Source organism: Orcinus orca, chromosome X (genome assembly GCF_937001465.1).
Source record: "Orcinus orca chromosome X, mOrcOrc1.1, whole genome shotgun sequence".
In the NCBI taxonomy this organism is placed as follows: domain Eukaryota; kingdom Metazoa; phylum Chordata; class Mammalia; order Artiodactyla; family Delphinidae; genus Orcinus; species Orcinus orca.
Genome location: NC_064580.1, coordinates 116,367,823 through 116,380,124, shown reverse-complemented (window position 1 = coordinate 116,380,124; position 12,302 = coordinate 116,367,823). Strand labels below are relative to the sequence as shown.

The 12,302-nt window shown below is 46.4% G+C and overlaps 1 protein-coding gene across 1 annotated transcript; it reads left to right on the top strand.

Annotated features, from left to right (window-relative positions):
• The first annotated feature begins 2,400 nt into the window (after window positions 1-2,400).
• Window positions 2,401-5,049, top strand: LOC117198633 (uncharacterized). The gene is made up of 4 exons (XM_049704542.1): window positions 2,401-2,910; window positions 3,007-3,499; window positions 3,622-3,701; window positions 4,449-5,049. Exons 1-4 carry the CDS (start codon window positions 2,401-2,403, stop codon window positions 4,569-4,571), a joined length of 1,206 nt encoding a protein of 401 aa, XP_049560499.1. The 3' UTR covers window positions 4,572-5,049.
• The last annotated feature ends 7,253 nt before the right edge of the window (window positions 5,050-12,302 follow it).

The window sequence follows — 12,302 nt, the reverse complement described above, 5'->3', positions numbered from 1 at the left end:
AGAGCAATCTGGAAGGGACCTTCGCCTTTGACACCGTTGCTATTTCGAATGAACTTTTGTTTTTCTAAGTAGTCAATAAGGAAATGTTAAATTAGTGATGACTTTAACATCTGATGTGATGGTTCACATATTTGTGTGGAACATAAATATTTAATTGGGAGAAGGTTGTGGAGTTTTAAAGTATAACTGTACGTTTGCTAAACATGTTTTTGTTTTTGTTTTTTTCTTTTTAAGGGCAACCAAGGACGTTTATCTCCATTAATACCAAAAGTCAAAGTTGTTTGTGAATAGCGTAGCCAAAACAAGATGAAATTTAGAGACACTTAAATGTATGTGCCAATTTAGGGAGCGGGGTTATTATTAATAAACTAGTTTACAGTGACACAAGTAGTGCATTTGGTAACACTGGATCTCAGTCTGGTGTTATGAATTTTGTACTTAGTCTCATTGAATACTCTGCACACTTTATTAACTAATAAGCAGGACACAGCGTCCATTATACTGGTTTTGAAAAACCGATGTAACTTTTAAATGAACCAAACACTTAGCAGACGTGGATACTTTGAGTGTCTAATATTGTATTGAAACGTATTTTAACTTTCAAAACCATTAGAGTTTTGTACCGGTTTTGTTGTTTTAACTTTTAGGTTTGTGATTGAGGGTTACAGGGTAGTAGTTTCTTCTATGCTTAATTGACTGTTTCCTTTAAACAGTATGGGGGAGGATGCATGTAACTTATTACTAATGTGTGTCCATTTTAAAAAGGAAAAAGTGGTATCTAATGAGTTAATCATTAAGGAGTATGCACAGTGCCGGCCATTTCAGGACGTGAAAGAGTTTCTGTGGAACTGCTTGAGACAAGAAGGAGTGATTTGACGTCAAGTATTGAAACTTTTTGATTTATGTTTTGATAGGTGACATTGAAAGGTATGAAATATTTATAAATACGTTTGAGTAATCAGTTTCATGTGTAAACATCCAGATATTTCAACTCGGGACAGTTATCTCTCATTCTTTAATACCTTTAAAAAGAACTCAAAGCAGGGTGTTTGCTGTAATAATGAAACACTGGCGAGTTAAAGAGGACGTCTGATGCTTCTGTGGATGGATCTATATTTCCCAGCTATCATATATGTTAAAATTAGCTGAAGCTGCCAGAGACATTTTGGTGATCTTCTTTAAGTCAATAAATGAAAAGTTATTTTTTTTTAGTGGGGACATTGAGTGAGACTTAGTTATAATATACATCAGGTAGAAGTTTCACTAAGACTTTGAAGCTGGCAAGAGTGATCCAGATGTTGCCAAACCGCCTCAATTTATTTTCTTACTATTCTTACCTTCAGAGGTAAGATTCTTTCCCACCCTAATTCCTCTCTCTCAGCCCTTGACTTTTCACCGCTACACTTTTCCAAGATTCATCCTCTGGGGGGAAAAAAATTGAGAGTCACATTTTTCACTACACCTGCCGATCCTGGAAATCAAACGGCGAAGTTCTAAAAAGTACGTCGATTTGCACTGACATTTTGCTTTATTCCTCGCCATTGGACGGGGCGGGACCAGGCTTCCTTCCAGTCACCTTGTCTTTCTCCATCTGCAGGTACCCCAGAGCGATCCCCCTTCGTTGACTCCGAGGGGATGCAGCAGCAATTCATGTTTTGAAGTGCTTTAAACGGTTCAAAACGTGAGGCGCTGCTATACCCCCTCGCGAGGAAGTAGGAAGGTGGGGTTCTGCTGGACGTGCGCTCCCGCGGGGCGCCTGCTCCCCAGGCCAGCTCTGGAGCAGGTAGGTGGGCGGGGGCTTGCGTCTCTCTTCCTCTCCCCTCTGCCCCCTTTCCCCACCCACGAGGCCCCGCCAGAGTCCGGGGAGGGCGCAACTGCATGCCAGGGGCTGGGGGTGGTCGGGGCCGTGCGCAGGCTATGCGAGCCGAGGAGGGACGCGGCGTCCCGCACTCAGCCGTGCCCTAGCAGCGGGAACAGTACTGCAGTGGGCGATCGGTGCTCTGGAGTATTGTTTCTGCTGCCCGGGCAAGGCTGGGACTCCTGCACGGGCCCACCCACTAGGTAAGTCCCAGTCCAGCGCCCGCCGTGTCCGCCGCAGCAGCGAGACCCGGGAGAGGCGCGTTTTTCCTCCGTCCAACCTTTGCCCGCCTTTGAATGTGTAAATAGGTGTGAAAAAGATACTGCATTTCAGCACTCCTTTCCCTACCCGGGTAAAATTTAAACGATAGGAAAAAAATTCCTAGTGATTAACTAGAATACCACCCACAGGACAAAAAACGAAGAATACCTTCAAGACCCAACAACTAAATAGGGGGGGCGGTTATTGGAAAAGGAGTAGCGGGGACGCCGGAAGGTGACCCGCTGCAAGCAGTCCCCACGCCGCTCTGCGGCTCCTGGTAAATGGCTCGCGTCCTGCATGTGGAAAGGACGTTGGAGTCCCTAAAAGGTGAACGTTTCTGGCCCCTTCTCGACACCCTCTCCACCCTTCTTCCTGTCTGTGTTGGGGGGAGCTTCTGTCGAGATCGGGCGAGGCCCGGGGCCTGGTCCGCCGGTGAATCCCAGGCGGCGTGGAGAGGCGCTGACCTGCCCGATCTGAGGCCTGAAGGGAGCGCGAGGACCCGAGGGGGTGGCTGTGGAATGAAGCTCTGCGTTTCAAGCTGCTGCTTGCCCTATCTTGCCCTATCTCCCAAAATCTGGTCCCAGAATTCTACCCTGGACGCGTCGCCCCAAGGCCACCTTGGTCGCCCAGGGGCCTCCCATAAGGGATTGCCCCGCTGGCAGGGCACTAGTTTGACAGCTCCTGAGAAAATGGCAGCACCTGAGCTGTCGACTCAGGGCCTCTTCCTGCCCCCCTGGACTCTGGACGCTATTGCTAATGACCTCGAAAGCCACCTCCATCTCTTCCTGGGGGCCCCGAGTCTACGCTAGGAGCTTCACAGCGGGCCTGGAAAAGAGAGGGCTCACTCTCTGGCTGACGTCGCACTTCGCCTGTAAAAATCACTTTAGGATTTTGGTTTGATCCGGCGCACGGGCAGGTCAAGGACTATTGGCAAAGACAGAGGGAGGTGTGGAATCTTTCCCACGCTTTCCGTCATCCTGAAAGAAACCAAGCACACGAAAACCCCTCTTGTCTGGACGGGCTGCCGGGAACTGGGCTTACCAGTGGAGCCCCCGGAGGAGGTCGGCTTTGGGGAGCCCGGGGTTCCAGGCAGCCCGGAGACGGGGCTCAGGCTCCCGCCGCCCCCACGCGCACTCTCCCAGACTCCCTTGCGCCACGGCGGACGCGGGCGGGTCGGGGCCCTTCCGGCCGCCGCGGACCCTCGGGCTCCCGGGGCGCCGCCACCCGGCTGCCTGGGGCCAGTCCGGCTTTGCGTGGCCGCCGCCGCCGCCGCCCCGCCCCACCCCGGCCGCGATCCCCGGACCGGGAAGCCCGAGAGTTGGCTCCCGGCCGGCCCAGGGCCCCGCAGGCCAGCAATCCCGAGGCCTGAACGGCGAACAGGTTCCCGCACCCGCCTGGCTTAGTGCTTGGGGTTGGGGATGCACCTCGAGGCTGACCCCCTGCCTCTCACCAGCTCCCTTTTCTCCCTTTCTCCCCCCTCGGGACGGGTCCCCTCGAGCCAGAAGGAAGCCCGGCAGCAGCCAGCGCCCACCCTCCGGGAGGACCACGCCCGCGCCCGCCGGCTCCCTCCAGCGGGACGCAGGTGAGAGACCGCGAGGGGCGGAGGGCGGGAGCCGCGACCCGGATTGGGGGCGTTGCCTTCCAGATGCGCTGTGGCGCTTTGCCCCGGGCCCCCAAGAGGCATCGAGATTGAGGGCGTCCACGGGGCCCTCAGACTGCGTGGTGCCCTTTTTCTGACTTAAAGCAGTCATCTTTCACCATTATTCACACGGTCGAAGTTGCAGTTTGCCTAGATTTTTCTCCAAGGAGAGAAATGTGAATAAAACAATATTTTAGCCAAACATTTCCGTGTCAATTAAGAAGATGGCAATTCGTTCCAGACTATAAATTCTCTGTAACAACTTTCTAAGGTATTCGTTCAAATTGTTTTTCAGCATTGCTAAATGTGCATCATAATGTGTGGGAGACTTGTGTAAGATGAATCCATTTATAGTCGACCGATCAATTGATCCGATGTTACCACCTTCAAGGAGGCACCTTTCCATTGTTTCCTCATCTTTTCCCAGCACATGTTATTTGTTAGGAAGCTGTGTGCACACGGCATTGTATTAAGTTTATTAGACAGGCGTGGCCCATAAACTAGGAAAAGTTTAGTCAAGCTCTCAATTTAAAATTCCGCATTTCTGTAAGTTGTGGGACAAGATATATAGGTTACTTTTATAAGCTAGAATTGATCATAATTTTAAAATATTTTAAGCACAGGGATATTTTTTGAAGGCATCCAGCATTTCCAGTTAGCAGTACTGACTTTTTTTTTTTTTTTTTCCAGCAAAGGAACACTACATCAACACTCTTGGCCCGGATCTGGACACAGAAGACTCCTGTTTCAAGAAAATACAGTCATCTCTCAAATCCTGTAATTTATATGCATTCTAAACTCACTAGGTATTGAAAACCACCAAGTGTCCCACACCATGGGGTAAAATATAATCAATCACTCGGTGTAATATTATACATCCTTTAAAAATGGTATTGGAAAATGTTTTATGATCAGTAAGTCAAAATAACTCTCTCCCACCGTTTCTTTCTCCCTGCTGCTCCCTGATACCCACGCTTCTTTGTTCCATTTGGCACGTAAACTTGTTTTTCCCGCCAAATGAGTCAGTCATGATGGGAACGTCAATTGATTTGAACAGATGTGTGTCAATGTTACTTGGGAAACTAGATGCCAATAACCAGGGCCACAAAAAAAAGGCAGTGGTTGCAACTCTGTAAAAATTTACACGTGCATACAGACAATGACTAAAGTGGAACCCCAAATAGGAAAAGAGTTGGATACACTCCAGTGCTTGGAGATTGAATGATTGTATGCTGCTTTTGATTTTCACTAATACGAGTAACTGTCCAATTAAAAAAGACCTACTAAGGACTCTGCAGTGCAAATTATTTTGCTGATTGTTTTAAAAACACCATACCTATCAAATCATCAAGGCAGATGGGGCAGCAGGGGACTGGGTTTGTTCCCCCAATCCTGGACCATTATTAGGCTCAGGGCAACACTTGGAGAAAAGGTCATCCTACACAGGTGGGAGTGAACTTCTAGGCAGCTCTCCTGAGAGACGACACAAGATGAAAATAGAAATAGGTCCAAAAAGCATTTTTTGGAAGATCAATGAAAGTTTATTAATAGGAATTAAAGACTAGAGTCGGGGCTCTATCCAAGTTGGCATAAATTTTTAGAGATCTATTTTCCCATCAGCCGACAGTGTAACTTATCCTCATTACCCTAAAACTTGATACATGCCTTTGTATTTAGAATAATTACATTACTCTTAAAGGAAAAACGATCTATGCACCAATTATAGCAAATGTGTATCTCCCTGCCACCCTACACCCCAGTCATTCTACCCGTTAGTTACTGCTCAATAAATGAACAAAGATCTGTTAGCTCTTTCATAATATCTTACCTATCTGCAGCCTTTACCTCCGTCCCCCCGCTCCAGGAGTGATCTCTTTGGCAAGTTCAAAAAGACGTAGACCCCTGTGGGGATTGTAAATTGAGCCATTAGGGAGGAGCCCTGAGCAGACTTCCATTTCCGGCATTGCTTGGCTTTGGAGCACTCTCCTTACACCAGTGAGCTCTAGAATCTGAGCAGCCGTGGGAGTTTGGGCGGTGGCCCCGGCTTGGCCGATGCTATTAGTCTGGGAGCTGAGAACAGAGCAGTGTCCTGTGGTCTTGAAGATTTTGAAGCGTGATTCTCCCAAAGCAGCTCCCTCACCTGTCCCCTAACCCCACCCTGACCTGCTCGCCAGACTCGACTGTTGCCCCAAGACCAGACTTTTTAAAGTCCCGGCCACAAAACCGCAATAGTCAGAAACATAATAATCCCCAAATCTTGCCTTTTTTTTAGGGTGCGTTTACATGCTTTGCCAAATGCTTTCATATTTTCTTTTTGCAACAACCCTGAGAGATAAATAGGATAAGACGTCAAAAAAGCAACGGCCAACAAGAAAACGGGCTTCTGGAGGTTGAGGATTTGTCCTAGGCTAGTCTGGGGCCTCTTCCTCCAGACCTCGTGCTGTGCCGCTTCTGTCATTATCTGTTAATCAGAACCGAACACACAGTAGTGACTAGAGCAGGAAATGGAGTTGAATTTGTTTGGTTAGAAAAATTAGAGGTGAAAGTTGTATGATGAGCTTTTGCCTACACCCTGGACACTTCCTGGGTGAGGCCCAAGACTGGCCCCAGGATGACTAAGTAGTGACAGTAAATAGCGCAGCTGTATACACGTAGGTGTGCACAAACAAGAACAGTGTTAAAATCATTTAAAATCTCTGACCGTATTTGATACTTTCTAAAGATTCAACCAAATTAGTCTTAAGGAAACAGATGGAATGTCCAACCATAGGGGTTAACTTAATTTAGTCACTCACTCAATGGAACCTTTTTCATCAGCCATTACAAATAATAATTTTAAAGACTACGTCGAAACCTGGAAAACGCTTATGATACCATGTTTTACAAATCAGGGACATAAAATCATGTGGATACCACAGTTGACAAGCGGGTCTGTATAGGAGCAGAAACTGGAAAGAACATCAAAGCAAACATACTTGTTGCTTAAGGTGGTGGGATTCGAGCTGAAGTTCTTTCTCTACTTTTACAATGTGTCCTTCGTTATGCCATATTTTTTGTTACGTTGTCAAACATAATTCTCTGAAAAGTCTTTAGGGGTCACGAGCGATGCAGCAATTTTGGGTCAAGGATGCACAGACCTCAGACGTCTCGGGGATCATCATGTCACGAGATACCACTGTGCACTTGTGACAGATTGATAACTGAAAGGTCTGGGAGCCGCTCATCTTCACAGCAATACAACTGGTAAGTATTACAGGACCCATGGATGAAAAGATCGAAAAGTGGGCCCTGAGCAAGGAAGAAAAAGGTTGCTGTCACGGAAGGAGAGGGATGAGTTGTACTTTGATAGTTTAATGGGGGGGGTCAGACTTTGTGTCTTTAACTATCATTTAAGTTCTTTGTAATGAATTGAAATTCATTTAAGGCATAAGATTTTATATGCTTGCTAGAATGTTAAAGAATTTATGCTCAAGCACACAACTGGAAAAACATGAACCATAAACACTACAGACACAGGGTCATCCTTAATATGTTGAGTCGATATCATGGTCAAGAAAAGGCATAAAAACTCCATGAACAAAAAGTCACAAAAAAAGAATACATTAAAGATGCTCATTTCAGTATTTTTGGGGTTTTTTGGCCACGCCACACGGCTTGTGGGATCTTAGTTCCCTGACCAGGGATCGAACCCGCGCCCCCTGCATTGGAAGAGTGGAGTCTTAACCACTCAACCACCAGAGAAGTCACTCATTTAACTATTTTTAAGGGTAGAAATTAGAAACATCCTGATGACCAATAACAAAGATTGGGTAAATAAAATATGGTGTCTCTAACATGTGACAAGAGAATATGCTCTGGCTGAAGCATTTAGTGATAAAAGAAATGAGCAGATTTTTTTGCACTATTCCCATCCATGCAATCTGAGTATACAGGGAGCATTCTGCATGCAGTTTTGTTTCAATATACAGATAAAAGACTGAGAGGAAATATGTCAAAACTTTAACAGTGGTTATCTCTGAGTTGTGGTATAAAAAGTGATCAAAGAAAGATGCTAAACTATTTTTGCGATGTGTTCCTAATATGTAATCTAAATGTATTGGGAACATTTTGCATTCATAGTTTTGTATCAATAATGTGGAAAGAAGCTAGGAGGACGGATACCAAAAGTCTATCAAAGAAAGATGCTAAACTATTTTTGCGATGTGTTCCTAATATGCAGTATAAATATATTGGGAGCATTTTGCATGCATGGTTTTGTATCAATATACAGATAAAAAAGGCTGGTGGGAATAAATCAGAACTTGTATAATGGGTATCTGTGGGTTATGACATCATAAAGTGATAAAAGTAAGATACAAAATTATTTTTGCAATATGTTCCTGAATATGTAATATAAGTGTATTGGGAACATTTTGCATCTATAGTTTTGTATCAATATTTAGAGAAAAGCCTAGGAAGAAATATAGCAAAATTTAATAGTAGTTATGTTGGGGTTCTAGTATTATAGATGATATCTGTCTTTCTCTTTATACTTTTATGTATTTTCCAAGTAATACTTGTATAAACAACAAGATGCATTACTTTTATAGCAATAATAAAACTTATTTTATGTTTTTAAAGAGTTTGTACTTATTAAAAAAAAAAAAAAGCATGGTCCCCTGACCCAGGGATGGGGAAAGTCTTCCTATTTGGGTAGCAATGGGCCTAGAATCCATTTTCCAACCTGTCTGGGCAAAACCTACACAGCTTTGGTTGGCTCCGTGGTGCAAATGTATGTTATCATTTACTCTTGGCAAAGGAAAGAGAAAGTATAATTTAAAAATATAACCATGACAGAGGAATAATAGTACTATTGCTAAACAAACTGCTATCTCCTGTCTAATCAAAGTAACACTTTAAGAAGTGTAGAAAGTTGAAACAGGCTGCTTTTCCTGCAGGAGCAATTGAGGTCGCGGGACTTGGATTGCCGCCCAGGGCCTCAAGACACGTTGGCCAGTTTGGGACATGCCTGAGTCAGGAAAACACCTTACAGAAAGTCTAATTCCACTTAGCTAACTTTTTGCAGATGCAGATAAACCCCCTGCATTTCCCACAACTCTGCTGCACTCCATAGCAACCCTGGTGGTGGAAAACACATGTGCCACTCGAATTTCAGCTTTCCCTGTTCCCTTAAGAGAGACAGAGGCATTTGGAGACACACCAGGCAGTTGCACTGATTTGAACAGAGACACTACCTCAGAAGAGGACTAGGGTCCCCCCCGATCCTTTTAGAAGCGCTCTGGGGAAGCTGTTTTCCCCCCCCAAAGAATCATTCACACCCTGTAGCAAGTCCATATTATTAAACATAACTTTTGAAATATGTCCATCATATTCCTTAAAGCAGAAGCTGCAGTTGTGAGGCAAAAATAGACTTTGAGAACGTTCCTCCAGTTTCCTGGTGCCATGCCCCTTTTCTGCTTAAGGACAAATAATCATACAACCAAACGTGTCCTTTTGCAAAAATAGGCGTGCTCGTCTTTAATCTTTCATACGCATTTTTCTCTGCCGCATTCTAGCAATCTGAGCACATTTTCGGGGTGCCTAGCTCTGGGCTACTTACTTGTGGGGAGAGGAGAAGATGGGAGAGAAGCAGGTGAAGATGATGCTGGTCCAAAGCACCCTTGAACACACGAATCCTGTCCTCTGTCTGCTACTGGGTACAGAGCTGGGGCTTTGACCTTCTTCTGAGCCAGGGCAGACCATACAGAAAATCTGCTTTGCTTAGCTGAATTATCCAGCATCTTCCTTTCGCCTAGGCTAGACCAAGAGCATGGAATAGGGGAAGGGTGTGGGAGGGCCCCCTTCCTCAATGGAAGCCTTCCTGTCCAGCTGAGGGGGCGGGGAGGCGGAGAAGGCGAGAGACAGAGAGAGAACTCTTAACATAAGCACTGACCATAAACTCATTTCATTTACCGGAGAAAAAAAGCTCCAGCCCAAGAGGGGCTGGGGGGCAGGGCAGGGGCCGGCACAGAAGGAGCTGGGAGCTTCCCTTTGCTAACAGGGTCAGTGCAATCCCTCATTTTACAGAAGAGGAAACCGAGTTGCTGAGAGAGAGGAAATAACTTGTAGAGAGGTCGCGCAGAGAATTGGTGGCGACGTTAGAACTTGAACCTTCATCTTCAGGGCTCTTTCCACTGTAATACACCGCGTCTAAAGGACAGAGAGAGTGACCCAGGAAGCCGCTAGAAAGGATGTGGGGCTTGAAGAGCACCTGCGAAGGTGGATGGGGCCAGAAGAGGCAGGCGAGGACATTCTAGGTAGGGGACAATGGCCGGCACAGGCAGGGATGGATGAGCTGTGCCAATGCAGGGGTCAGGAGGTAGGTCTGGGGGAAATTGCTAAGGTCAAGTATAGCTTCTCAGCGTGGGCTATGCAGACCCTAGAGGAGATAAAACAGTGTCCCACAGAATACATATGGCACAACTTCCTAGAGGACAAATTTGATTCAGTAGTGGGTCATTTAAAGCACTGTTTTTCTAAGACAAGCACAGAGTCAAAAAGATAAAACTGAGATCTCAAAGTCATTTCAAGTTTGTTGCAGGCCCCTGTGGGCTGCCCCATGACTCCCACCCCAGTCTCATTAGGAGGATTTATGCACTAGTCTCTAGACCTTTGGCTGTTTGCTTTTCCTGCCAGTACGAGGGTCCTCGACTTCTGATAACAGCTGCCCTGCTCTCCCCAGCCAGTCACATGATTCTGGAAGAGCTGCCCATCACAGGAAACTGCTAGAGCCTCATGTCAGGCACATGGCCCAGGTCAGGCCAATCCCATAGTATCCCATGCCCTTTTCCACATGGATTACGCTCGAAAAAGCTCATGTGACCCAAGCCTAACCAATGAGAATACTTCTCTGATTCGGGGGCTGGGGGTTTAATCCTGAAATAGTCTCTCTTGCAGTTTCTAAGCTTGGGGCTGTATGGGGCTATGCCCTCACCCACCCTGGTCTTGCATGTCCATCACTGGGAGGAAGTCCATCTTCAGCAGGAGAGAATGCGAACAGCATGCACACAGAAACACTGAGAAACACAGGAGGAAGGGGGGGCAGTGGGAGGGGAGGGAGGCAAATGACCTAACTTAAGTCCCTGATTCAAGGTCCAGAGCACGTATGGTCTGTTGCTTTTTTGTTAAGCAGGTTTCATTTGATTCATTCAACAAATACTTACTGAGAACCTTCTAGGTGCCAGGCACCATCCTAGGGTCTGGACATAGTGTTAAACAATGCTCTCGTGGAGTCTGCATTCTAGATTGAGTTGTGCTTCTGTCACTTGCAGCTGAAACAGTGCTGCCTGCCAGATCGTGGAAGAATGTGCATGCTAAGGATAAGGACCAGAGAGAGAGAGAATCTACACTATAAACAAGGGAGTCTGAAACTTCTTGAGCAGAGAACTCATGTGATCTTTCACAGAAGTCTGAATCTGAGGCAGGCCAGGTTGGAAGTGGTGACCGTGAAAAGGCTGGAATGGCTGGGACTTCAATCTGCTCTATTTCTGAAATACTCTCATGAAGAGGACGTCATGGTTCCTGGGATGAAACACAACTTAGAAGGAAAATAAAGTGCTTCTGGGAAGCGCTCCAGGCCCAGCTCTTCTGGCACTCCCACCACTCCCCGCCCGCATTGCTTGTGTGCTTCAGCCTTCCCTGGGCTGCTCCATTTTCCATTTACGTGGGGTACAGATGCCACTGACCGGAACATGGTAGCTGAAGGGAAGGCCCATAGGAGCTCCCGTCTAGGCTGCCCTCTCCCTGCCCCAATGCACCCACCTAAGACCCATCCCAAGTGCTTCCTTCTCCAGAAGACTCCCTTGACCGCACCCACCCACGTAGAACCTCCTTTGAGCTCCAGCCACTCTCATGTCCAGGCACTTTGCTCATAGTAGAGGTGGCTTTTTTTCAGGTGAGACTCCTGCAATTCAGTAGGAAGCTGCATGAGGACTCGCCTTCACCACCTCCCCTGTGGAGACTGAACCTGTGCCTGACACTGCAGAGGGGGTGCTCCACCCCAGCTGGTTGACAGGGCTGATTGTAGAGATGGCTCAGGGGTACGATGAGCAGAAGTCCTTTTCCTGGGACAGTCCTGGTTTCGGCCTATTTTATTGCCATAATTATCAGCAGCGTCCTCTCACTTTCAAAAGTATCTCGTGATAAAACACATTGTCACCTACTCATCTGGAGAGTACTGAAGGGGATACTGTCACAGCCAAGTTGAAAGAGCTCCTGATATAAGATGAAAATATTTATAAAATCAAAACCGCATTATATTGCAAATTATGTCGCAAATCTGTGCTCTGTCACTTGGAACTGAACATGCTCCTTGCAGAGCTCTGGAGAGTCTTGCCTGCTTGGCTGCATCTGGTTCCCACACTCGCTTGAACACATGAAGCATTAAAGCCATAGTTCAGCCTGTCACAAGATTCAGGTATTGCCTCCATTTATTTCATGCCATGGGTATGTAAAATAGCATTGTTACGCCCCACAAAGACTGGAAAGGCTCCCGAGCTCAGTCCA

Coding starts and splice junctions, on each gene's coding strand:
- LOC117198633 (XM_049704542.1), top strand. CDS start 2,401: ATGGCTCGCGTCCTGCATGTGGAAAGGACGTTGGAGTCCCTAAAAGGT. Junction 2,911..3,006: donor ACCTCCATCTCTTCCTGGGG/GCCCCGAGTCTA, acceptor AAATCACTTTAG/GATTTTGGTTTGATCCGGCG. Junction 3,702..4,448: donor CTCCCTCCAGCGGGACGCAG/GTGAGAGACCGC, acceptor TTTTTTTTCCAG/CAAAGGAACACTACATCAAC.